General features: G+C 48.3%; 1 protein-coding gene across 1 annotated transcript; it reads right to left on the bottom strand.

The window, feature by feature from the left end:
* Nucleotides 1-6,348: 6,348 nt before the first annotated feature.
* zc3h4 (zinc finger CCCH-type containing 4) lies at nucleotides 6,349-23,192 on the bottom strand. Its single transcript, XM_060075192.1, is given in 15 exon segments — nucleotides 6,349-9,331; nucleotides 9,333-9,631; nucleotides 11,697-11,942; nucleotides 13,588-13,895; nucleotides 14,593-15,089; nucleotides 15,485-15,589; nucleotides 15,943-16,059; nucleotides 16,239-16,358; nucleotides 16,558-16,694; nucleotides 16,858-16,960; nucleotides 17,075-17,328; nucleotides 17,920-18,136; nucleotides 18,369-18,479; nucleotides 18,701-19,064; nucleotides 22,868-23,192. Coding segments are annotated over 15 exon segments (4,392 nt in total). The 5' UTR covers nucleotides 22,948-23,192; the 3' UTR covers nucleotides 6,349-7,897.
* Between the last annotated feature and the right edge of the window lie 666 nt (nucleotides 23,193-23,858).

Genomic DNA, 23,858 nt, shown 5'->3' with positions numbered 1-23,858 from the left:
CCATACTTCAATGCTACCTTTTAATGTGTGAGCTTCGGCAATATAATCGTGCCAGTAAAGCTCACTGGAATATGAATTTGAGGGATGTTGATGGTATGCTAGGGGTGAGACAGCAAGGCCCGACGCCATCCTGCCTATCAGTTAGATTGAGCCAGGAACACACTGTCTCTCTGTGTGTGTGTGTGTGTGTGTGTGTGTGTGTGTGTGTTGTGTGTGTGTGTGTGTGTGTGTGTGTGTGTGTGTGTGTGTGTGTGTGTGTGTGTGTGTGTGTGTCTGTGTGTGTGTGTGTGTGTGTGATTGTGTGTATGTGCACTCGCTCCCACCTCAGATACAGTTCACAGCTTATCTCAAATTGTATGTCTTTTATGTCCATCTGCATATTTGTGTGTGTGTTTGTGCGTGTGTGTGTATATGTCTGTGTTTGTGTATGTGTCCGTGCGTCTGCGTGTGGGTGCGGATGTGAACATGCCAGTTTTAGACACTGGTTGAAACGTGTCCAACAGATTGGCCCATTCATTTTCCACAACAGGAAGTTAGCATGTTGATGTTGGCGTCATGAAAGCTAACTGTGAAGGACAGGAGACCAACAGGCTTTACGCTCCATCATGAGTTCTCACAAGCACTCAAATCATTCCCATGTGCAGTATCTCTCCCTCTCTCTCTCTCTCTCTCTCTCTCTCTCTCTCTCTCTCTCTCTCTCTCTCTCTCTCTCTCTCTCTCTCTCTCTCTCTCTCTCTCTCTCTCTCTCTCTCTCTCTCTCTATCCGGTGGGATCATATCTATTGTCTCAGAGGAGTTCCTATGTGTTAAAATGTGTCCATGGGTCGGTGGAAACGAGTGGGTTGCAAAACTAAAGCAACAAATAACAGTAAACAAATCCACAGGAGAACAAACGTTCCTCCAGCCATCGTCCCAGGACGGGGCAGTCTCCTGCACTTAGGGTGTGTAACTCCCAGGCCGGGAGGATTCGGGTTCAATCCCTAACAACGTGTTACATCTTTGAGCAGGGGGCATGAACCCCCTACTTGCTCATTCATGACATGCACTGTATCTCTCCGCTGTCATTCAGGTGGGATCATCATCAAATACTATAATAGTATTAACGGCGTGTGGCTGGGAATCGCCCATATCCCTCGTTTCCTTTGACCAGTGGAGTATGGTGATTATTTTATATATGTGCGTGGAGTAGTGGGAGGACAGTCGGAGTGGGACGGTGGTGTCAGCTGAATGATTTATTGACAGCGCGTGTCATGTTTAAGTTCCTAAAAACACATCTGATAAGACGTAACACACAAAGGAGTGGATCCCAGTTCATGTGCGTCTCAGATGGAATGAGAGGGAAAGTATTGCTGATGCTTTCAGACTGGATCACACAGAGGGCCAGTGGCACGGCCTGATCTAAACTGTAAGCCTTTGGTTCTGAAAGCGTGTTGTGGACAAGGATCAGAACACAGGGGGAGAAGCAGAATGAGAAACACACTGTCTTCTCTCCAGTCTTACCATGGAGAGAAGTCACCAGTCTGTGTACATTTCTGGAATTGCTAGCAAAGGCCACATGGGAACTGCAGATGGGACAATCCCAGACCTTTGGCACAGGAAACAGAGGCGCACACACACACACACACACACACACACACACACACACACACACACACACACACACACACACACACACACACACACACACACACACACACACACACACACACACACACACATCCATAAACACACGCACACCCACACTCGCACACACGCACACCCACACTCGCACACACACACAAACACAAAATTCATGTGTGCATACACACAAAAACACACACACTCGTTTGTACATAATTGACCCCATGTGCGTCAACAGTTTTTATGAAGTCAAGCTTGCAGCTCTGTAGCCCTGAATCCTAGCCTCTCGCCCTCTAGCCTAGCTTGTAACCCTGTAGCTTAGCTTATTACTTTGCAGCCTAAGGTGTATCCCTGTATTCTAGTTGTATTCCTGTAGTCTAGTTTGTGGCCCATGGGCCTGGCTCTGTAGCATAGCATGTATGTCTTAAGAAATAGCCTTTAGCCTAGCATGTATCCCTATAGCCCAGCTTGTGTCTCTGTATCCTAGCTTGTAGCTCTTAAACTTGGTGTATAGGTATAGCCCTGTAGCCTTGCCTGTTTCTTTGTAGCCTAACTCATAGCCCTGTAGCCTAGCCTGCAGCTCTGCTTGATGATCGAAGATAGGCCTGCCCTCTGAGAGACTCATTGTTGATGAAGAAGCAAATCACACTGGGGGCTGTGTGGAGAGATCATGAGAAATATAGACTTACGCAAACACGCACACACACACACACACACACACACACACACACACACACACACACACACACACACACACACACACACACACACACACACACACACTGACACACACAAAGAGAGAGAGAGAGAAAGAGTCAGCACAGGCGTGTGGCCCCACAAAGGTCCTCAGTCACATGTGCACCAGATACATACCAGCACAGTGATGTCACGCGGCCCATCAGAACTAAAGGTCTATTTAGCGTGCTAACGCTAGTGCTCCTCCAGCTCAGGGCTGCCAATCTATTACCCTCACAGCGTAAGCCTCACTCAAGGACAGAACACACATGCGTGCACACACACACACACACACACACACACACACACACACACACACACACTTGAACGCACAATAGCTCACACACTCATTCACTCTCTCACTCTCTCACTTACACACACACACACACACACACACACACACACACACACTTGCAAAAACAAACACACACACACACACACACACACACACACACACACACACACACACACACACACACACACACACACAGCCAGCAAGCCAGCACGCCAGGCAACGTTCAACACACGCTTTGAGGTTCATCGATTGATCAGAGATCAGGCAGGTGATTTGGTCACAGAGTCTTTTGTATTTCAGATGAAGAGTGTTTGATTAATGACAGGTGAAAGTGGTCGATGGGTGGGTGTTTTTTGTCACCACCGAAGTACTCAATTGATTCAAACTCACCCAGGAGATATTCAGGGCCTCCCAGTAAGGCTGGCTGAATGTCATATCGACAATTCCGTAAGCTCCACCCATCTGGCACTTTGTTTAGCCCAAAACAAACACTCAAAATACTTGAACCTTAAGTCAGATTAGAATGACACACTGTCCTGTCAACAGGCCGATTGGATAGAAACACAAACAGAATCCTCAAGTCCTTCCAGATCAAATATGAACATACAGCAACAACTTATACTATTATGACTATTATGAATAGAATACATATCAGGCGGTTTTCTAGTCTAACAAACTATTGACTCGGAGTAGTGGCCAGTAAGCCAATCTCTTTAGATATCTTGCTCAAAACCGACATCCTGGAACTCAATCTCTCTCCTGGAACAAAATCTTCCAATAAACAACCCCCCCCCCCCCCCCCCACCACCACCTCCCAAGCCCTTGTCGCTCTGATTAAGAATCAGACACATGACTCAGAGATTGGACTTTTTCGGTCATGGAGGTCTGTGACCGAACAGGTTGACCCCGCGTGATGAAAGCCCTCAGCCACATAGTGTTGATAACATCCATCCAGTCATAACACAGTGATGGAGAAGGCCAGACGTGGTGGTGGTTGCTTTTGTTTTAAGCAGGACAGCAGCAGGTCGCCGTGTGTTTACATGATGTCCGCCTGATCAGGTGATGGCTTGGGGAGTCATTTCTCAGATGGAGATGATTACTCTTAAGTGTTATCTGGTCTCTGACCCTTATCTTATGGCAGGACCGTATACGTGTGTGTGTGTGTGTGTGTGTGTGTGTGTGTGTGTGTGTGTGTGTGTGTGTGTGTGTGTGTGTATGTGTGTGTGTGTGAGTGTGTGTGTGTGTGTGTGTGTGTGTGTGTGTGTGTGTGTGTGTGTGTATGTACGTGTGTGTGTGTGTGTGTGTACGTGCGTGTGTGTGTGTGTGTGTGTGTGTGTGTGTGTGTGTGTGTGTGTGTGTGTGTGTGTGCGTGGGTGTGTGTGCGTGGGTGTGTGTGTGTTGTGGCAACCCGGCCGTTGTCAATTAAGGAGATTCAGAGCACCTGAGGAACAGGTGGAGAAGCAGGGCTTAAATAGCCCGCTTCTCCACTCATTCGGGGCCCTCCCAGCCCCGAATGACCCCTGACTCCTCCCAGGTTTTACGTTATTTGTGTTTTGAGTGGCTTTTTTGGCTTTTTCCCCTCAAAGTTGTGTCCTGTTTGGGAGGAGGTGGTTCGCTCACCATACCGGGTTAGTGTAGAGAGAGAGAGAGAAAATATGAAATAGTCCTACACAGACAGACAGACAGACAGACACAGATGGGCGAACGGACCCACAGACAGGTACATGAAGACAGACAGACTAACTCAGTTACTCTGTAAGTCTGAGAGAGGGGACAGAGATGTTTATTCTCAAGACATGACCAAAAACGGGGAACTCCCGAGCTCATACTCCCTTATTGTGCAACTTTGAAATGAAGCATCTAAGAGAAAAATGATAGAGCAGGAGGGGAAGGCGAGAGAGAGAGAGAGAGAGAGAGAGAGAGAGAGAGAGAGAGAGAGAGAGAGACATCAACACCCCTAACATTTCATGTGACTTCCGTTGAAAATGTAAATACGTTTCAGTTATTTTCCACCAACAAATAACCGCTTACTATGGAGAACGAAAGGTAGAAGGAGAGAGAGAGAGAGAGAGAGAGAGAGAGAGAGAGAGAGAGAGAGAGAGAGAGAGAAAGAGAGAGAGAGAGAGGGACTGGTCAGAAGGCTGTAAACATTGGGCCATTGGGCTTCTCTGAGCTTTGCCGCTCCCACTGACCCCCTGGAGGTGTAGCGCGGTACTGCAGCTCTCTGTCCAAATCCCATTCAAATCCCAGGCCAGGGTCAGCCAATAAGTAGATTAGGTCCCATCTATCTATATATACCTTCCCAGCAGGTAGGCTTCCTGAACAGCCCTCTGTACAGATTACCCTTGTGAGGTACAGAGCTTCTACATAAGGCCAGAGTAAGGAGCCTTGGAGGGGTTTGATCCCGATGGGGAGGGCATGGTTCATTTGATGATGAAATTGTAATGTCATCATGAGGCAGTGAGACCAGACTTATACGATTGATTCACCAGCCTCTCTGGCTGCCTCTGCCTGCCTCCCCACCAGTCTAACGCTACACCTGCATGCCTCTCCACCACTTAAAATGGAGTGTGTGTGTGTGTGTGTGTTTACGTGTGTGTGTGTGTGTGTCGATGCATGCGTGAGAGATTTGTGTGTCTGTGTGTGTAGGACAGCCAGAGACAGACAGAGTGACAACAGGAAGGGGAGTGCCTCCACGCAGACGGACAGAGAGAATGTGTGTATTGTTTGTGCGTCAGAGACGAGCGTTGCATCACATGATCGACTGCTCTTTCTGGAGCCAGGAGGGCCACAGGAAGTGACAAGTGTTGGGACTGAGGCCAAACAGGAAGTAGACCAGGCAAAAATCCCCCCTGTTGATAGGTTCAAAAACATGCCAAAACGATTTGTATTTTTAGTCCCAGGAGGACCATCAAAGGACAGCTCCAGTTTAAGATCAATACAAGATCAACGCAACAATCTTCAAGTTCATCTTTCAGAGGTTTCTGGGAAGTAAGGAGAGCTCCGAACTGTGATCATGAAAGGTTTGTATTCCCCGTCTACATGCTGTGCAAACCCATAATGATGTTATGGGATTTAATAATTGATATAAACTATTCCAGCTCTCAATTAGCCGACGATTTTATCAAAGCCGCTTGCAGCAGATTCCTATTCATGCTAAAAGTATTACAATTAAATGGAGAATATTAAGAGTAATTCAATGTGAGATTGAAGTCATAGATTCGATCCATCTGTTTCTCCGGTAACTAAGCAAATTCTCACTGTTGTGATTGAACCAAGACAGAAGGCCTCATTATACTGGATGTAATGCCAGTTGATTCCAAGGAACACATCCGCAATGTGCAGCCTACGTCAAATTGAGAAGTCAGTGATTCATTGGCATTGTCTACCGTACTTAACAGTCATTCTTGCAGGCAGATTCTTGCAGCAAATAAGTGTCCTTTCATGACATGGAAATAAAAAAGTATTCTTTCTCCTAAACCACGAAGAACATTTACAAGGTGTGGTGGCCATGATGAGGCAGCTACTGTCTGGAAAACAGGCTGGCTGGTTTTAATTCGTACAATATGCCATATGTGCAATACAAATCCATAATTGACATGAACGAATATTCATTTTCACAACAAAAACGATATGAAGTCTTAATCTTATACACAAACTAATGAAACTATCAGTAAAGCAAGAGGAAACAGCCTTGGGTGTTATCTGGTTGATCATGTACTGCCTTTATTTAAATATTTTTCAGAACCTCCCCTACAGTGAACGGTTAGAAAACGCCTCTCAAAGACACGACACAGCTCATTTACAATGCAGGAAAACAAATCTAATTTACAAAATTAAAAAAACGGAAGAACAAAGATAGCTCTGAAGAAAAGAAGGGACAGACAAACGTAATGTCCCGAGAAGCAGATACCTCCACTTCTCAGAAGCCTTTTCTCAAAGTCAAAGGTGAGACGATAGAATTTAGTTCACTTTTAAATCTTTATACAGAAGGGCAAATTAAAAAAATAACAATACACGGGAATTGATTCTCTCTTTACATATTCCCAGGCTGTGAGACCACCAGGTTATACTTTATTAATAACATATTAGAATATAAAACAATTCAGACCCAAAATGCCATCAGGCGTATCTCCCCCTCCCCCACCCCACCGGCGTCCTCAAGAGTATAAAAAATAAATTAAAATAACGCACATTTGAAAGACGACAGAACCCTACAGTCCTTAAGTTTAGTTTTCCAAATTGACCATGTTATCCTTGGGGTCATAGGTCATGTGATAGACAGCTCTCTAGGAGGCAGCCGTGTGTGAGGGCAGCAAATCATCAGCAGGCTGAGCCCAATCACACAGGTAGACCGCCGTGCCCGACGACGAGCCAATCAGAAGGACCGCAGCCGGTGACGTCTGGCCGACAGGAACGCCCCGCGGTCACCACTGATGCTGTTACGTTGAGGTCAAAGGTTTGATTGCGTTTGCTAAACTCGCTGCCTTTGTACAGTTGCGAATGAAAAACAGACTTCAATAAAACATCGAGAGATGACGAGAAGACTGGGAATCTCTAAACCAAAGAGGACTCATAAACTCGACAAATGCAAATCGTGCACAAACTAAAAAGAAAAATGTGGAAAACCCAAGAATAGAATTTAATCAGTCTGTCATTTCTCTCTCTACTGCAGTACACAGAACAGAAACCAACGATGCATTTGATTGGTTGAGCAAATAAACGGTGATTACACATGAATAGACATCGACAACATGGCTTCTGTTTCTGGGACTTTTGCGGTCTTGTACAATGTCAAAGCAGTGCAGTAACCCCTCCCTAGCGCAGTAAAGAAATATAGTGGAGGATGGCAAACTGGATAAGCAGAGTAGCGGAGAAGTACGGCTACAGACGGCATGTTGCTCTGTATAGCTGAAGAAGATACATTCAAAATTATACACATCTTTGCCTTTAAAATATAAATCTGGCTTCCAACCTCCCACCCAACTCTCAAAGTCTCTTATAGAATCCAATCTGCAACACTGTAGAAATGTGCGCGCGTGCGCGTGTGTGTGTGTTCGGTCGTGTGCGTGCGTTAGTGGAGTCCATGTTGACCAGTAGTTTGATTCAGTGCACTCGTCAGTCCTCCTTCTCATCACTGTTGTGCTCAGCGTTCATATGTTGTTGTTTTTTTAAAACAATGTTCCGGGGTTGACCGGACAGTCGGACGGGTTCAGAGGTCAACGTACAGTGGAGGGGGGGGTGGGGGTCACTGACAGAAGGGGGACGCGGTGGGGTCGAAGCCTTTGAAAACGTCCTTCAGCGAGGCGTTGTCCTGCTCCGCCTTCGTCAGCTCCGCCTGCGCCGGGCTGTTGCCGCCAAACGGGCTCCCGGTGCCGCCCGCCTTGCCCGCCTGCTTCACCATGCTGAACAGGGTGGCCACCGGCAGGTTGTGGACGCCCGCCGGCCCCTGCTCCGGGGCCGCTCCGGCGGGGCCCGGGGCTCCGGCGGCCGCCGCCGCCCCCGAGGAAGCGGGCCCTCCCTGGGCCTGGGCGTTGGGCGAGGGTGCAGGCTTGGGCCGGGGCCTGTTGTAGCTGTTGTAGCGGTCGGTGCCCTGCTCGCCGCTCTTCTCTGGCTCCGGCTGGTCCAGCGCCGACTTCCGGACGAACAGCGGCTCCTTGGGCTTGGGTTTGGGGGGCGGGGCGTCGCTGGGCTTGGCCTCGCCGGCGGTGCTGCCGGCGGTGCCGGCGGCGGCGGCGGGGGCGGCGGCGGGCGAGCTGGTGGAACCGTTGCTGGGCCCGGGGCTGCCCGGCTTGTTAGTCCGCGGGTCGTAGAGGCTGATGCCGCTCAGGACGCTGGCGCCCCCTGGTGCCCCGGGGCCCACAGCGCGCCCCGCCCCGCCGGCGGACAGCAGGCGGGGGTCGTAGGGCGCGGTGGCAGGGGAGGAGGAGGAGGAGCTGGGGGGAGGTGCGGGGGGAGCGGCAGAGAGCGGGGGAGGGAGGGGGTCCGACGGCTGCTTCAAGGCAGACTTCTGGGGCTGGAGGCGGGGGTCGCCGAGCAGCCGCGGGTCGGCCGGGGGCTTGCGACTCGTCCGCGGGTCCACCGGCTTGTCCGCCGGCGGCGGGAGGAGCAGGGGGGGAGGGGGGCCCAGGAGCGACAGCGGCGGGGGGGGCGGCATGGGGAGCAGGGGCACGGAGGGGACGTGCGTGGGGCTGGAGTTGACCGTCTTCAGGATGCGGGACAGCAGCTCGAAGTCGGGCAGCGAGGAGGGCGGGGGCCCGGCGGGGCCCTCCATCACCGGGGGAGGGGGGAGAGAGGGGGGCAGGTGGGGGAGGGAGGGGGGCGGGGGGGCGTGGATCGGCGGGGGCGCCCGGGAGAGCCGGGGGTCCTGGGAGGGGACCGGGGGGATGCCGGGCGGGAGGGGCAGGGGGTCCGGCTTGGGGGCAGGCAGGGGGAGCAGGTCCTCGGGGGACCAGGCCACGGTCCGGGCGAAGGCCGGCAGGTGGAGCACGATGTCCTTCTTGATGTGGCTGAACTGCTGCAGCTGGGAGCGGGGGTCCCGCAGGGCCATGCCCATCAGGGGGTCCAGGGGGATGGGCACCGGCTTGTCCCGGAGCACCCTCTCCGCCTCCTCCTCCTCCACCGCCAGGGTGGGCAGAGGCGGGGGCTTGTAGACCAGGGGGGGCTCGGCTTTGGGGGGGGCGGGGGGGGGGCGCCGGGGGCCCGGCCAGCCGAGCCAGGCGGGGGTCGGCCGGGGGCCCCGGGGGGGCGGGCTCCGGGACGGGCTCGGGGGCTCGGGTGAGGCGGGGGTCCCGGGCCAGGCGGGGGTCGGCGGGCCTGGCGAGCGGCGGGGCGGGGGCGGGGGCCTTCTGGAGGCGGGGGTCGCTGGGCGGGCCCTCGGGCTTGGGGGGCGCCTTGGTCTGCTGCCGGAGGGTCTTCAGGATGGAGGTGACGCTGCTGCCCCCGTCCTCGTCCTCGCTGGAGTACCAGTTCCCAGAGTCACCTGGGGGGCCAATCAGGAGGGAGCTCGGTCAGTAGGATCCTACTAGTTAACCCGTACCAGTGCCTCTTGACCCACCTGACCCAGGAGAGTTAACAGAAACGTGTGTGTGTGTGTGTACCACTCGTAATTGGTCACAATTACGAGTGGTACACACTCCATGCAGTGTTAATTTAGTCAGCTATTTTAGATTTAGTCTTAAGACGAAAATTCGTATTAGTTTTAGTCACATTTTAGTCATTGTTTTCCTTCTTAGTTTTAGTCTAGTTTTAGTCTACCCAAGGTCCTTATATTTTAGTCAACTTTTAGTCATTACTTTTAGTCAAAATCTTTTCTCTTTTTAAACTAATTTAAATAGGCTAAACCCTGATATATGGACACCTGACTAATTTCAAATTATGAATATGTACAATGCATAACGTAACGATAGCTCTGGCTCATAGCTGAGCAGACTATGCCTCCCGTTGCCAAGTCGTAGCTCCGTCCTATTTACTGGAGGAGTGAACAATGTTTCCGTTGCATAACAACCTGACAGGAAAATATCATGCATTTTAAATGGCCAAATAGCATACCACTAACATTTTAGTCCTGTCTCGTCAACGAAAACGGAAACTACACCTAGATTTCGTCATAGTTTTATCATCAAAGATCTCATTTTAGCTTGTCAACGTCTCGTCTAAGTCATGGAAAAATAAATAAAAAATGTGTCATATTTTTCGTTAACGAAATTAACACTGCCTCCATGAGCCGCATGCCCCTACACTAACAGTAACGTGTGTGTGTGTGTGTGTGTGTGTGTGTGTGTGTGTGTGTGTGTGTGTGTGTGTGTGTGTGTGTGTTAGAGCCCGACCGATATAGGATTTTTAAGGCCGATACCGATACGAATATTTTGTGATTAAAAAATCCGATATGCCGATATATCGGCCGATATATATATAAAAAAAAAATCCAGAAACGCGCAACAAAACAAACAGATTTCCCTAACATTGGTTATTTGTAGTTATCCTTTAAATCCTTTTCACTCTCAACTAACACGTAACAACAGCAAAACTGGACATGGTAGTCATGAATTAAGTCATGCTTATCGACTTTAGAGAATTGATGGGGATGTTCTTTTAATTGTTATTCAAGCAATGTATGTCTTGTGACAGTTGCCAACTTACCATGAACACACTTGCACACATGAGCTGTGTTGGAAATCATTCCCTATTCACTCCCTCACTATTCCCTATATAGTATTTATGATATAGTGCACTATATAGGGAACGAACAAACGAGAATTCGGACACTAGGCTGAACATTTCTAAGCGTCATTTGCGTCAGTAAATGCGCCGGGTATTTGTGTGACGCAGACAGATGCTCCCACATCATGTAAACAAACCGGGCAATCCCGAGGAAAGCTGGAGCTTGTATTGATGTTGAATGCAACATTTCCTTGATCAAGTTTTTTTTTATTAATTTTGAATATTACATTTTCTATGTTAACTCCCAATTAAATTGTTGACATCTCTAAACGAAAGCCGGAGACTCCATCATTAAATGTATTAGTTTTCGCGGTTATTCAGCTTCTTCTTCTCCTCCGGAAGAACACTACCGCATTGCATTGTGGTATACGGAGTAACAAGTAGGGAACATCGTATGTACACTCAAATTTTAGTGCATGAAATTAACCACTGAGAATTCGAACACCACTGCAAAATGGCGAGCACCCTATATAGTGCACTATATCCGTGATAGGGAATGATTTCGAACACAGCTATGAACAACACTGATGATCTCCGTCGATCTCCGTCATTCACTCTGCCTGAATCAGCGGGTTTGGGGCGTTAGAGCGCCCTCTGGTGGACAAACTTTTTTTTAAATATTCATTTATCGGCCATTATAATGCCGATACCGAATAGTTTGAAAAATGCCTAATATCGGCCGATAATATCGGCCTGCCGATATATCGGTCGGGCTCTAGTGTGTGTGTGTGTGTGTGTGTGTGTGTGTGTGTGTGTGTGTGTGTGTGTGTGTGTGTGTGTGTGTGTGTGTGTGTGTGTGTGTGTGTGTGTGTGTGTGTGTGTACCCTCCATGTCGCGGCCCTTGTCCTGCCCGCCCTCGGCCAGGCGCCGGGCCCTCTCCTCCTCCTCCTGCTGCTTCTGCTGGATCCTCATGAACAGGACGCGCTGGGCCGGGGGCAGGAAGTCAGGCACCGACATGCCTCCGTGATTGGCCGAGCCGCTGTTGGGCGGGCCGTCGGGGCCTCCCGAGTGGTCGCCGAACTTCTTGGGTCCGCCTCCTCCCGTCGGCGGGGGGCCCTGGAAGTTGTCTCCTAGCAACCAGAGAGAAGCGTCAGGGCTCAAAGGTTCACTGGTTTATAAATACGGCCTGAGCTGGACATTAGACCAGGGATCACACACCAGTCTAGAACCCAGAGCCCTGGAGAACCCAGAGCCCTGGAGAACCCAGAGCCCTGGAGAACCCAGAGCCCTGAAGAACAGAGCCCTGGAGAACCCAGAGCCCCGGAGAACCCAGAGCCCCGGAGAACCCAGAGCCCCGGAGAACCCAGAGCCCTGGAGAACACAGAGCCCTGGAGAACACAGAGCCCTGGAGAACCCAGAGCCCTGGAGAACCCAGAGCCCTGGAGAACCCAGAGCAGAACAGAGCCCTGGAGAACCCAGAGCCCTGGAGAACCCAAAGCCCTGGAGAACACAGAGCCCTGGAGAACCCAGAGCCCTGGAGAACCCAGAGCCCTGGAGAACCCAGAGCCCTGGAGAACCCAGAGCCCTGGAGAACCCAGAGCCCTGGAGAACCCAGAGCCCTGGAGAACCCAGAGCCCTGGAGAACCCAGAGCCCTGGAGAACCCAGAGCCCTGGAGAACCCAGAGCCCTGGAGAACACTGTAACATGTTGTTTTGGGATCGACCTATATTCATTTCATTCTTCTAGACATTACATTTTTTAGCTTAAAGCTATACTGTACGATGTGAGAGAGCTAGCATGATTTGAAATTAGCTTCTCTTCGGAGTTCCGTTTAACTCCTCCCCCACCCTTCAGGACTCCCTGCCCCAACCCCTCGACACAGAGCCGTGCACGAGCGCTAATGCTGCTTACGGCTTACTTCAACGGCAACCATTGCGTCACTTTTCAGGCCATTCAACTCCCTCAGCTGTCGCCATCGCTGAAAAGCGAATCCAATATTTATTCTCGTTTTTCCTCGAGCATTCTCCAACTTTTTTTTTGTTGCTGCCTTTTCATTTTCTGTCTTTCCTTTTCTTGCCTTTTTAAAAGGATGAACCGGGGCAAGTAACGGTGGCAGTGGTAACTTCTGTTTTTTTTCTTCCATCGTGTTAACGTTGTAGGCTCACTAGGTCTAGTCCACTGTCATGAACTACTATGATAACAAGTTGCTTTCTTTGCCCTCCGTGAACGCGCTCAGGCCGGCTCAGGCTCGTACACAGAGGTGAGAGAACGCGCAGGCTTGTGATTGGTTCTTTAGATTCGGGTACAATGTCTCCGATTGGTAAGCATTTTAACAGGTTTATAGCAGATACAGAATTTGTTTTTTTTTCGCTTCTTTTTCATTGCCATAAGTTATTTATTGCTGTCAGGATGTATAAACCAATTTCAACAACATATTAAAAAGTGCATATCACTGAAAATCGTACAATATGCCTTTAACTTAAGTGATCAACAGAAAATCTGTAATCCACTCACGGATGATCCCAGAACGGTTTCTATGAAACCCCTTGCAGTTGTACTTATTTCAATGTATCCACCTCCCTCCATTACGTCACACTGATATACTGTATAAGGGGGAGTCTGTGACCAATTACTGTACACCCCCCCCGGCAGGGCCACTCACTTTACGGGGACAGGCCTGTCGACGGCGTTTCGGACATTGATGGAATACGAACTCCACCAAACAGTCAATCCTGTACTTAGATATACGTCATGGGTCCAGTGAATGCTGTTTACCTTCCTCCACCACGCCTTCCATCTGCATGCCCTGCTGCTGCTGCTGCTGCTGCTGCTGGTTGAAGAAGTTCTCAAAGAAGTTGGGTGGGGGTCCCAGGGGCATCATGCCTCCGTGAGGGCCCCCCTCGCACGGCCCGAAGGGCCCCATCATGGGGGGCCCGCCGGGAGGCATGTTGGGAGGAGGCCCCTGGGTCATGTCCGGGGACATCATGCCAGGGGGGCCGGGGAAGCGCACCGGGGCGTCGCCGGGGGCCCCTTGGGAGGAGGTGGTCCCGGTCTGGCCCTGCGTGGTGCTGGGGGTCTGACTCCTGGGGGTGGGGGGGGACAGGAGTGAGGCAGGATATGAATACAGTTACATTACCATGCCACGCAGCTGGAGGTGGTTTAATAGCCGAGGCTAAGTAACTGAACCTCATTATAGGGCTCAAATTCATAATCACGATTATTTCGGTCAATATTGAAATCCGGATTATTCAAACGATTATTTTTTTAATTCGAAAACATATTATTCAGCACGTCACTCCCAAAAAAAACGTTGTAACTGAGAACTTTGGAATTTCGCCTTAAAAATGACACAAAATGGTCAAAAAGAAAATGTTCCAGTCTAAAATAATATAGAGATATGTATCCAGCTGTTCTGCCCTTTCAAAAAAACGTTAAAAAAAAAGAAAACGGAAAACTTGATTATGTTAATTTTGTGATAGTTTGACACTAAAATCGAAATCGCTATCAAAATTCGATTAATCGCCCATCCCTACCTCATTATTCATCTTTAACTGTGCTTGTGCCTCTTGAATAGGGCGTGTTAAGTAACCATACTCAAAATTTACTTGCAATTCCCATGTACTATATTCGATGACCCCGTTATACAAAAGTACAACAGGATCCTTTAGGGAGTCTACTCAGTTCAGGGGTGCTCTAAGGATGTGTAAGCTCATATTGAGATGACTATATGGGCAAACTATACGGGTTACAATTTGGCGACAGAAAAATCACTTTATTTACCTTGTAGCCAGTTTGTGAGCCAGTTGTCCTGTCGGCTGAACTTTAATCTCAAACAACGAGGGAATCCGTCCACAGCCTCCACCTCCACCACCACCACCGCCACCGCCGCCACCACCTCCACCTCCACAAGGAGGAGGAGGGCCCACGGGGGGAGGTGGTCCGTTGGGGTTCGGAGGACCCCCTTGGTAGGGACCTCCATCGGAGCAGGGAGGGGGGAGCGGAATGGAGTTGGGCCCGGTCATGGGCCCTTGCATTGGGGGAGCCTTGTTGAGCATAGGGCCCTGGTTGGGTCCGGGTGGCGGGGGTCCGAAATCACCCCCCATCGGCCCGCCGAAGTCTCCGGGCCCGTTGCCGGTGTCCAGGGGCCCGGGCCGGGGAGGGGTCGGGAGGAGGCCTACTCCTGGTGGGGGTTTGGGGAGCGGGTTGATGCCCTGCTTCTTCAACTCCTCCACCTCCTTCTCATCCTCCATACCGGCCTCGGCATCCTCAGCCAGCATCTGGAGGGAGGAGGGACACGCTCAGAACAGAGGCAGAGCCCACCAAACCCTGGTGCCCATCATCTTTTAGAGCTCTCTCCCTGCTCAGGTTAAGTGATGTTAGGCGTTTAAGACCAATTTGAATCCCAAATAACTACAATTAAATACTAAAGACAAAAAAACTGAGCAAAAAGGCATTCCTAGCCTTCTACTACTATACTGTGTATGTTAGCCCTCTTAGTATTACTTGTAGAAACTATTTTCTTATCTGTTTCAAATTCTTACTACAGGTCGGGTACGTGGGATTCAATTAATGTTATGAGTGTGTTTAATCTCAGGGAATTATAAATGATATATAGCATTAGCTAAGCGCTAGTGAGCTCCTAGGAGGACCAGGTCTAGGGTGGGGCACCCACCTTGTTGAGCAGGTCCTGGGTGTCGTCGTTGAGGGCGTCGTGGGAGAACATGCACTCGTCTCCGTTGACACAGTTCCCCGTGGTGTGGAACAGCTTGCACGGGAAGTCACGTGATCCAGAAGGTCAAGGGTCATCTCTCACACAGTGGATGTACAGGTCATCTCAAAGTCATGAATAAAGGTTTGCTGTTTGAAGTACTAGTATTTGATCCCAAATATTCATTATAATTGTATCAAATACTACGATTAAATTGTAACTTGGCAGATTTTATCCAAAGCGACTCGCAGGGTATTTTAGGTTGCTTGCCAAAGAGGCTTAAAGGTAGACTGAGGGTGTTGGGGTTTGAACCCAAAACCTCTCAGTTGGGACTTGAACACTCCTAACAACTAGATTTCCCTGCTCTCAGGACCATTTAAATAACTACCTGCGTACGTATGGGGACACACAGAACGGTAAAGGATATCATGCATGTAGGGACAGTGCTCGGCCCGAGCACAGAAGCCAGTGATGTAGAACTTGCAAAGCTCCTTCTTCTTGGGCAGCTCGATGTCATGGCTGAAGTTACAGTGGTCCCCCTGGTGGTCAACGGTGATAATTACAACAAGAGTTACAACAGGTTCAGGTGTATTTACCATTGAGTCACTCAGCAGCCGTTATCCAAATAAACTTAGTGACTTCCGATACAGGTCAATAGGGAGCACACAAGAGAGACAGACAGAGAAAGGGAGACCGAGAGAGACAGAGAGAGACTCACCCAGGTGCAGCGGCCTTCGATGTAGTACTTGCAGATGGCCTTCCCCTTCTTATCAGGGTGCTTGTCCCCAGGGTTCCTCCTCCCTGCTCCTCCTCCTCCTCCTCCTACACCTCCGTCATCCTAACGTACACACACACACACACACACACACACGATTGAGGGAAAGAAACAGTATACGGTGATGAGGAGGAGGATTCCAGGAAACCATGACTTCATCAAGGGGGGGGGGGTCAGTGAATGAGACCAATCACAGGATCTATTGACCGAGATACCGACTTAATGATAATAATTAACACACATCTCATGCATTGCTCTTTACCCCATTGTCCATGTCTCCATTGTTGTCTTCGTCGTTCATCTGGTCTACTCTCCCTCCTCTCCCTCGGTTCCTCCCCTTGCCTCGATTCATGCCACGCCCCCCTTTACCCCGGCCCCGCCCACGGCCCCCTTTGCCTCCTAGGACGGACAGACAAACAGACAAGAGAGAGGAAAGAAAGACAGCTACAAGTTTGAATATTTAAGTGATGCCTCGTTATTAAAGGTGACAAATCAAAACACCAGGTGCGAGTGTGACTAGCCGTTAAAGGTCGTTTTTTTTACGACACGTTTTCTAACTGACCTCTGCCACCACGGTCTTTGGACTTGCGGTAGTGGCCTTGCTCCTTAGAGTAATCATCATAGTCTTCCTCTCCCATGTTATCGTAGTCATCCTCGCCATACTGCTGAAAAAATAAACAGCACTTTTTACAGGTAGTTCCACAATCAACACGCATGTACCGATTGAAGAGCATTTATGTGCTGAACATCATGTGTTAGGGATCAGACTATGTGCTTACTGAGGGCCTCTCCTCCATCTCTCCTTCCCCTCCGTAGCCATCGATGTGGTCGTTGTCTCCCCCCATCTTTCCTCCTCCTCCTCCTCCCCCCCCTCCTCCTCCTCCTCCTCCTCCCCCCCCTCCTCCTCCTCCTCCTCCTCCCCCTCCTCCTCCTCCTCCTCCACGACCCCCCCTTCCTCTACTTCCTCCTCTCCCTCTTCTACCTCCCCTCATCCCTCCGCGACCTCGCTGGTTCTTCATCCGACCTTTGCCTCCTGGGGGGGGGGGGAGAGAGACAGAGAGAGAGAGAGACAGAGACAGAGACAGAGAGAGAGAGAGAGACAGAGAGAGAGAGAGAGACAGAGTGAGAGAGAGTGAGAGAGAGAGAGACGGAGTTAGAGAGAGTGAGAGAGAGTGAGAGAGAGAGAGACGGAGTTAGAGAGAGTGAGAGAGAGAGAAACAAGGAGTGGTGGATTAATGAGTTATTTTTGAATGTAGAATAATCAGAGACTCCAGAATTCACTTGTCCTCCCTTAACCCTTGGGTAAAGACCAGCTTGCTAACCTGTGGCATGTAGCCATAGCATTCTCCTTAGGCAGATCAAGCCCACTGGCCTTGAGCTGCCTAAGGAGAATGCTATGGCTAACCTCTGGCACTTAGCCATTGCATTCTCCTAAGGCAACTCAAACCCACTGGCCCTCATACGCATCTCACCCTTTTGGTTATGATTAGAAAATGTTAAATCCTGAAGCTTGTGTCTCATGAGAATCCAGAAGATCAGATGAGACCAGTGGGGGTCTAAGACACGTTAGTACATAACATTTGGTAACCGTTCTTATTTTTTTTTAGCTCTAACAGGGCCTTACCTCGCCCTCCGCGGTTTCCTGGCCCCCCTCCCACCTCCTTGGCCTTGCGGTACTGGTTGAGCTCCTTGGCAAAGTCATCGTTGTACTCTTCCTCTGGATTCTCCTGGTCCTCCTCACCCTCAAAGTTCTCCTCCTGGTATTCGTCGTAGCCGCCGTAGTTCTGCTTGTCCATCTTCATGTAGTTGCCCTTCTTGGGGCCGCTGTAGACGTCGTGCGCCTGGAGAGAACAGAGAGGTCGGCGTCATTCGGGTGCGGTAAAGTTAGGATTACAAAAAAATGAAAAACCATGGTACATGCTGATAGTCGGGCACATGAGTGTGTAACTTGGGGCTGCGAAGCGCCAAAATGAACTCGCACAGCGACAGGTCCCTGCCAGTCTCCTCCTTGAGGTTAAGGAGTGTTTGAGGGAGTGTGATTGTGACTTTTAAAGCCGTTGTTGGGGGACTCACAGCAGGGGGGTACTGGGGGCTATACTCCCGGTACTTCGTCCTCTTCTCGCTGGGACTGTAGTCAGAGTCGTCGCTGAAGTCGGAGTGGTCGTCATCAGAGGACGGGTGACGCTGGGCGAGAGACAGACAGACAGACGGCGATATTGAAACACCGCTGGACTAACGACGTTGTGATCAGGCGTTCTAAACTAAACAGCTACAACTGAAACAAGCAATACAGTTCGAGCCTCATTTAGATGATAACAGCAGCTCAACTAGAGGAAGAGATCTGAATCTTTGTTTCCTTAGCGGTGCGCCACATCCCTGCCTGTCAAGGCGTCAGGCCCTCTTACTTTGTGCTTGGATTTGCGTCTCTTCTTGGCCCTCCTCTTCTCCTTCTCCCGCTCCCGCTCCTTCTCTTTCTTCCTCTTGCGCTTGCGGCGGTGGGAGCGCTCCTCGTCCGAGCCCGTGCTGGCGTGGCGCTCCCGGCTGCCTCGCAGCTTCTCCGCGCCTCCTTCTCCGCCGGGCTCCGTCCCGCCCCCGCCAGCGCCTCCTGCTCCAGCACCACCACCTCCTCCTCCAACGCCTCCATCTGCCTCGTCTCCTCCTTCGCCACCTGCCCCGGAGGCCACCTGGGTCTCTACACTCCCCTCCTCCTCCTCCACCTCACCCACGTCGTCCTCCAGCTCCCCCTCCTCCAGCTCGCCATCCTCCCGTCTGCAGAGAGAACACAAGCCGGTCAGCATCGGATTTGTGTTTGTAGACGTTAAGAGAATATGATATATGACACGACACACACAAGGGCTGACTTAATGATATACGTCAGATACACATAAAAACATGTTATGTTAAGTGATAATATTAGTTCTCTCTTTCAGGGGAACATTTGCTATAAAATGATAACGAACGCCTGTTGATGTTCAACACACCGGGGATATTGGTGACCTCGACAATGTTCCATTATTAGTCAGCTTTTAACATCAGTAATATTCAGTTAAGATTAATGCAATTTGTATAATTGATTCCTTAAATCACACTTTGATAGTTAATCACTGTAGATTAGAATAAATTAACAGATTAATTTATATAAGTGGATTTCTGGGCCATTGAAAGGGTAATCTTGTTATGCTTAAATGCTGATTCAGCAGTGGCTTCATTCTCGGTGAGCAAATGGCCACGTGCCTGTTAAACTAACAGCTTAGATATTAGATATTTAAACATAGGGACAAACCGATGTACTCAAACAGTGTTAGAAAATATATATGATTCATGGCGTTACCAAAAACTCCCTTTGCAACCAGTTTGTGTTATCAGGGAACACAACACTGACTTCTGATCAAGCATTCAAAGTGGAGTCACAGGAGTGCTGAATCACATGATCCTGATTGAATGTATCCCGCTGGACACAATGATCAATGCTTAGCCTGAACCTCATCATGGAGGACGGGGCGGGTGTCTGGCCAGGGGGAGAACCAGGATGAAGGTAAGACCAGGGGTTGGAGGTTTGAGGAATTGTGGAAGGGAGGGGAATAAGAAACAGCACATGACCGAAGAAATAATTCCAAGTAAATTATGGAATCTGAATGGATGGTTTATAGGTTGCAAAGACACTATCGCATGACATGCCACAAAGAATAAAACAATTGACGCAATAACTGCCCGCACTCTACCCTGACAGCACTAAAAGAAGATCCAAAACATGTATTTATGCCTTTTACAGCCAATATACGTCTACACTGTGTAGCGAAAAACACTTGTGCTATTAAGATTTACTTAAAACGCCAAGCCATAAATCATTTATATCCCCCCCCCCCCCCCCCCCAACACACATTCAGAAGTCCACCATCCCAAAAGTCAAGCTATGCTGACAGCAACACATGAAGATTAGCCACGTCCATGGTACTTTGTCAATGGTCTCCTGTTCTCTGGCCTGCCATGGCTCTTTGCCTCACAGTATCAGGCTATTCAAACACAGATAGGCGGTGTACTCTGGTAGAGTACACTGGCCCCTTGCCTGTGTAAGAACGCAGAGTTGGCAGAGGGGAGACCTACTGCAATGTCCCCTCGTGTCAGCTGTATTGCTCTCAGCTCAAACTATCTTTAACACAGCGTTAGAACTGGGGGGAGAATATAGTTAGGCCATAACTGTACGGCTGATTTCTGTAACAGTTTAACGAGGGACAATTGATTTAAATCTACTGTGGTGAGACCAAACGGGGACAGGAATCTCTGTATATTCCTCTACCTATTTAGCAGACAGCGTTCAAGCATGTTGATAATACAAAATATTAAAATTTACCTTTAAACTCTCCCTTATTTATAGCTAGTGACTCATATTATTACAAACCAAAGTCTTAAGTCCTATACCAACATTTGATTTATGTTTTGCTATTTGAAAAGATTCTGCCCAAGTTGCTTAAGAAGTTCTAGTAAGTACGTTCTACTATGAAGCAGTTAACCATTTCTTGCATCATCTGTTCCAACAACCACCAACGACAACAATTTAACTAGTTATGTGGCTGTCTTTAATGCCTCATCAACAACTAGTTTTGGAGCAAATACAATCAAGACACAGGAAGCCAATTCGTTGTGCTAGCATTACTTGTGGCCTAAGTTAGAAGACTATTTTACATCTTTCACACACAATGTTACCTTGCCAAAGATGTATCAACCTGGGCTTGCTTTTCACTTTATACCAGAAAGTTTCTAATAATGGTGAATTGGGGCTGTCTGCCAAAGCACAAGGGCCAAGCTACTGGGAAGGAGGGCACAGAAGAATGGGAGTGGTTGCCTTGGTCTCTCTACAAAACAAAGTCTGACACAGCTGACCTCGGGCTAAATCACACCTATAACTTATGGACTGACCCTTTGGTTGTGCAAGACACTAGAGCCACACAAGTCTTGATTGGCTATGCTAAGCCATACACAACAATATTAACCATGCTAACGACAGTTGGGTGGAATATGCGTTTTGCCAACCAAGTGATCCATTTCTAAACCCCAAAAAACTGTTAACACAAGAGAAACTTGGTTAAAAATAAAGTGATGGTATACCAAATCAATATGGTGGTAAAACCATACTGCTACTCATTTTGAAAAAAAATATCTGTTGGTATTCTATGATTTTGTAAACGCCAACGTGTCTGAACAAATACTTTGCAAGTTTGAAAAGATCCATTACAACCCCGATAACAATGAGAATATCCATGATCAATACAAACTTTGCCAATAATAGTTACCATGCAATGTGGGATGATTATGTCCTTATTACATGATTCTACAAGCAAAGGGCCATGATGAAAATGATGGGGAATACTTACTGTGAGAGGTCTCTTCATATTTTTTTTCCCTCAAAACTATAACAAAGTTTTCCTCAAGTTTTAGGGACACTATTTCGTGGTATTTTGGGGGACTAGAGTGTATTATTAGATAGTGGGGTCAGGGAACGGATTTGCCAACTGGGGAATGTGGAAAGGGAGACGTTTGCTGTACTTTTGTGATGCTTTGCAAACGTTTTACACATTTCAGGGACTTGTGTGGTTGTTTGGGAGTAGTAAGTGAAGGTACGACTGTGAATAAAAACAACATATGTTAAACTTGACATGAGCAAACGTTATGTTTTTCAAATCAAACTAGTATTTTATATTTTAAGAAGCCACCGGCTATGCCCAAACATTAAATCAAATATGTATTTGTAACCAAAAACGCAATTATTCCATGATAAATAAGTCAGTTGTAACGGTGGCGACGACATTCAATGCGAAGTGCGCAGTGAAACGGTTACGAACCACAATGTTAATAGTTAAAATAAATACCTTTCAGTATTTAACTGTTTAAGTGTTTGTCGTTTGTAACTGCATTAACTGATCAGTGTGATATTGAGCTGTGAAGTGAACTTAACCGAGCGAACTAATAACAATGACATTGATCAGCAGCATATTCGTGACATGTAGCATTAGCCTAGCGCCTCCACTACCAGCCGTGTAATGGCGAACAGGCTAAATGTGCTAATTTAGGTTAGCTATGAAATAGGCCCACGTTTAACCATGGACAATTACTCAAGAAAAGTACACCTGTGCCATTCTCTTAACTATGGCATCGCCCGCATCAAACTGCGAATTTAAGTTAAAGTTAGATGATTAATTCGGACTTTAAAAAAAATATAACGTTTGCAGGTAATCCACAAGAGGCTCTTGTATTCGTTCGTTTTCCTAATATGTTGGGTGACACTTTGCTTGATCAATTTGTTCGACTTCGCATTTTCTTTCCAACGAGTGGGTCTGCGTCGATTGATCGCTGATTGTGGTAACGTTTATAAAACAGCGGGACGATGTTTCTTTTTAACCTCCCAGTTGTCGTTGTCCTGTCAACATGGCGTTCGTTACCTTTGTACTTGCTCCCAGAAAAGGCGAGTTTAATCCCTTTTGAAAGAAAAAAGTAAAAATAAAAGCCCGGGCTTTTGTCTAGAAGCACAGGATTAAATAAATAATTTCATTTAAATGATTGTAGAATTACTCGACCTTTCGTCAGTCAGGAGACTGTTGTGTTCGTGGTTGGTAGTTGGGGAGTTTGGATGGACAGTCATGCTTTCCACAGCCATTTCCTCTAGCTACATGGAGGTGCAAAAATTACAACTCGACTGGATTCTACTGGCTTATGCGTCACTTCACTTGGATCTACTGGATATTTGGCTTAAGGAGCGTTTTAAGTTCATAGTAGTCAATTCTCCACTAACAGTTGTAAGGTAAATTTTGATGAAATTGGGTCCTGACGCTGTCCGTCCTACAGTAGCGTTGTGAATTGAAGACTCATTGACTTAAAATGGCTGGTCGTCTTCTCGGAGAGAAAAGAGGCGGATTTAAACGAGGATGGCGTCATGCCGTATTATGCGTCATCGAACCCGTTACGGAAATTGTCGAGTTGAGCCGGTTGAGCCGAAAATCATGACTGAAATACATCGTTCATTCCTACATGTAGCAACGTGAACAGTGGTCGGGATGAGTTAGTATGATTATGTACTTTATTGACACAATTTAAAAATAATGTTGTTTTGTACATTGATTTGTATAATCCCTGGCCATGCCTTAGGTAATGAGCCCATCCCATCACCCCTCTGGCCAATATTATGTCACAACTTGAGTTTTCATTCTGACTTATGCCGCTGCTTGTTTAAGAGCTTGTACAGTTCAAGTAGAGACATGGCACTTTCTGCAGTGAACCGGTATATATTTATTTATTTTCCAAGAGGGTGACTGAGATTGACAACGCGTGCAGAAGCACTGCACAGGTTCACTTACAACCCCCCTACTACTCATTAAGTGTGGGTGAACCAATGGCCTTTAATTTTTTTAAGGAACGGTGTGTGGACATAAGTGTTTCACAGACTGCCTGCCTATCTTTTACAAAAATGCTTGAAACGAAACCAAAAGACAATGAAACAAAATACATAATAAAACCCACTAACAGCCTGATCGTGGTCAAGTAATGCAGAATATTTTAATGAGGCATGAC

The sequence above is a fragment of the Gadus macrocephalus genome, chromosome 16 (assembly GCF_031168955.1).
Source record: "Gadus macrocephalus chromosome 16, ASM3116895v1".
NCBI lineage: Eukaryota > Metazoa > Chordata > Actinopteri > Gadiformes > Gadidae > Gadus > Gadus macrocephalus.
The sequence above is the reverse complement of the archived record's forward strand: the minus strand, read 5'-3'. Positions and strand labels throughout refer to the sequence as shown.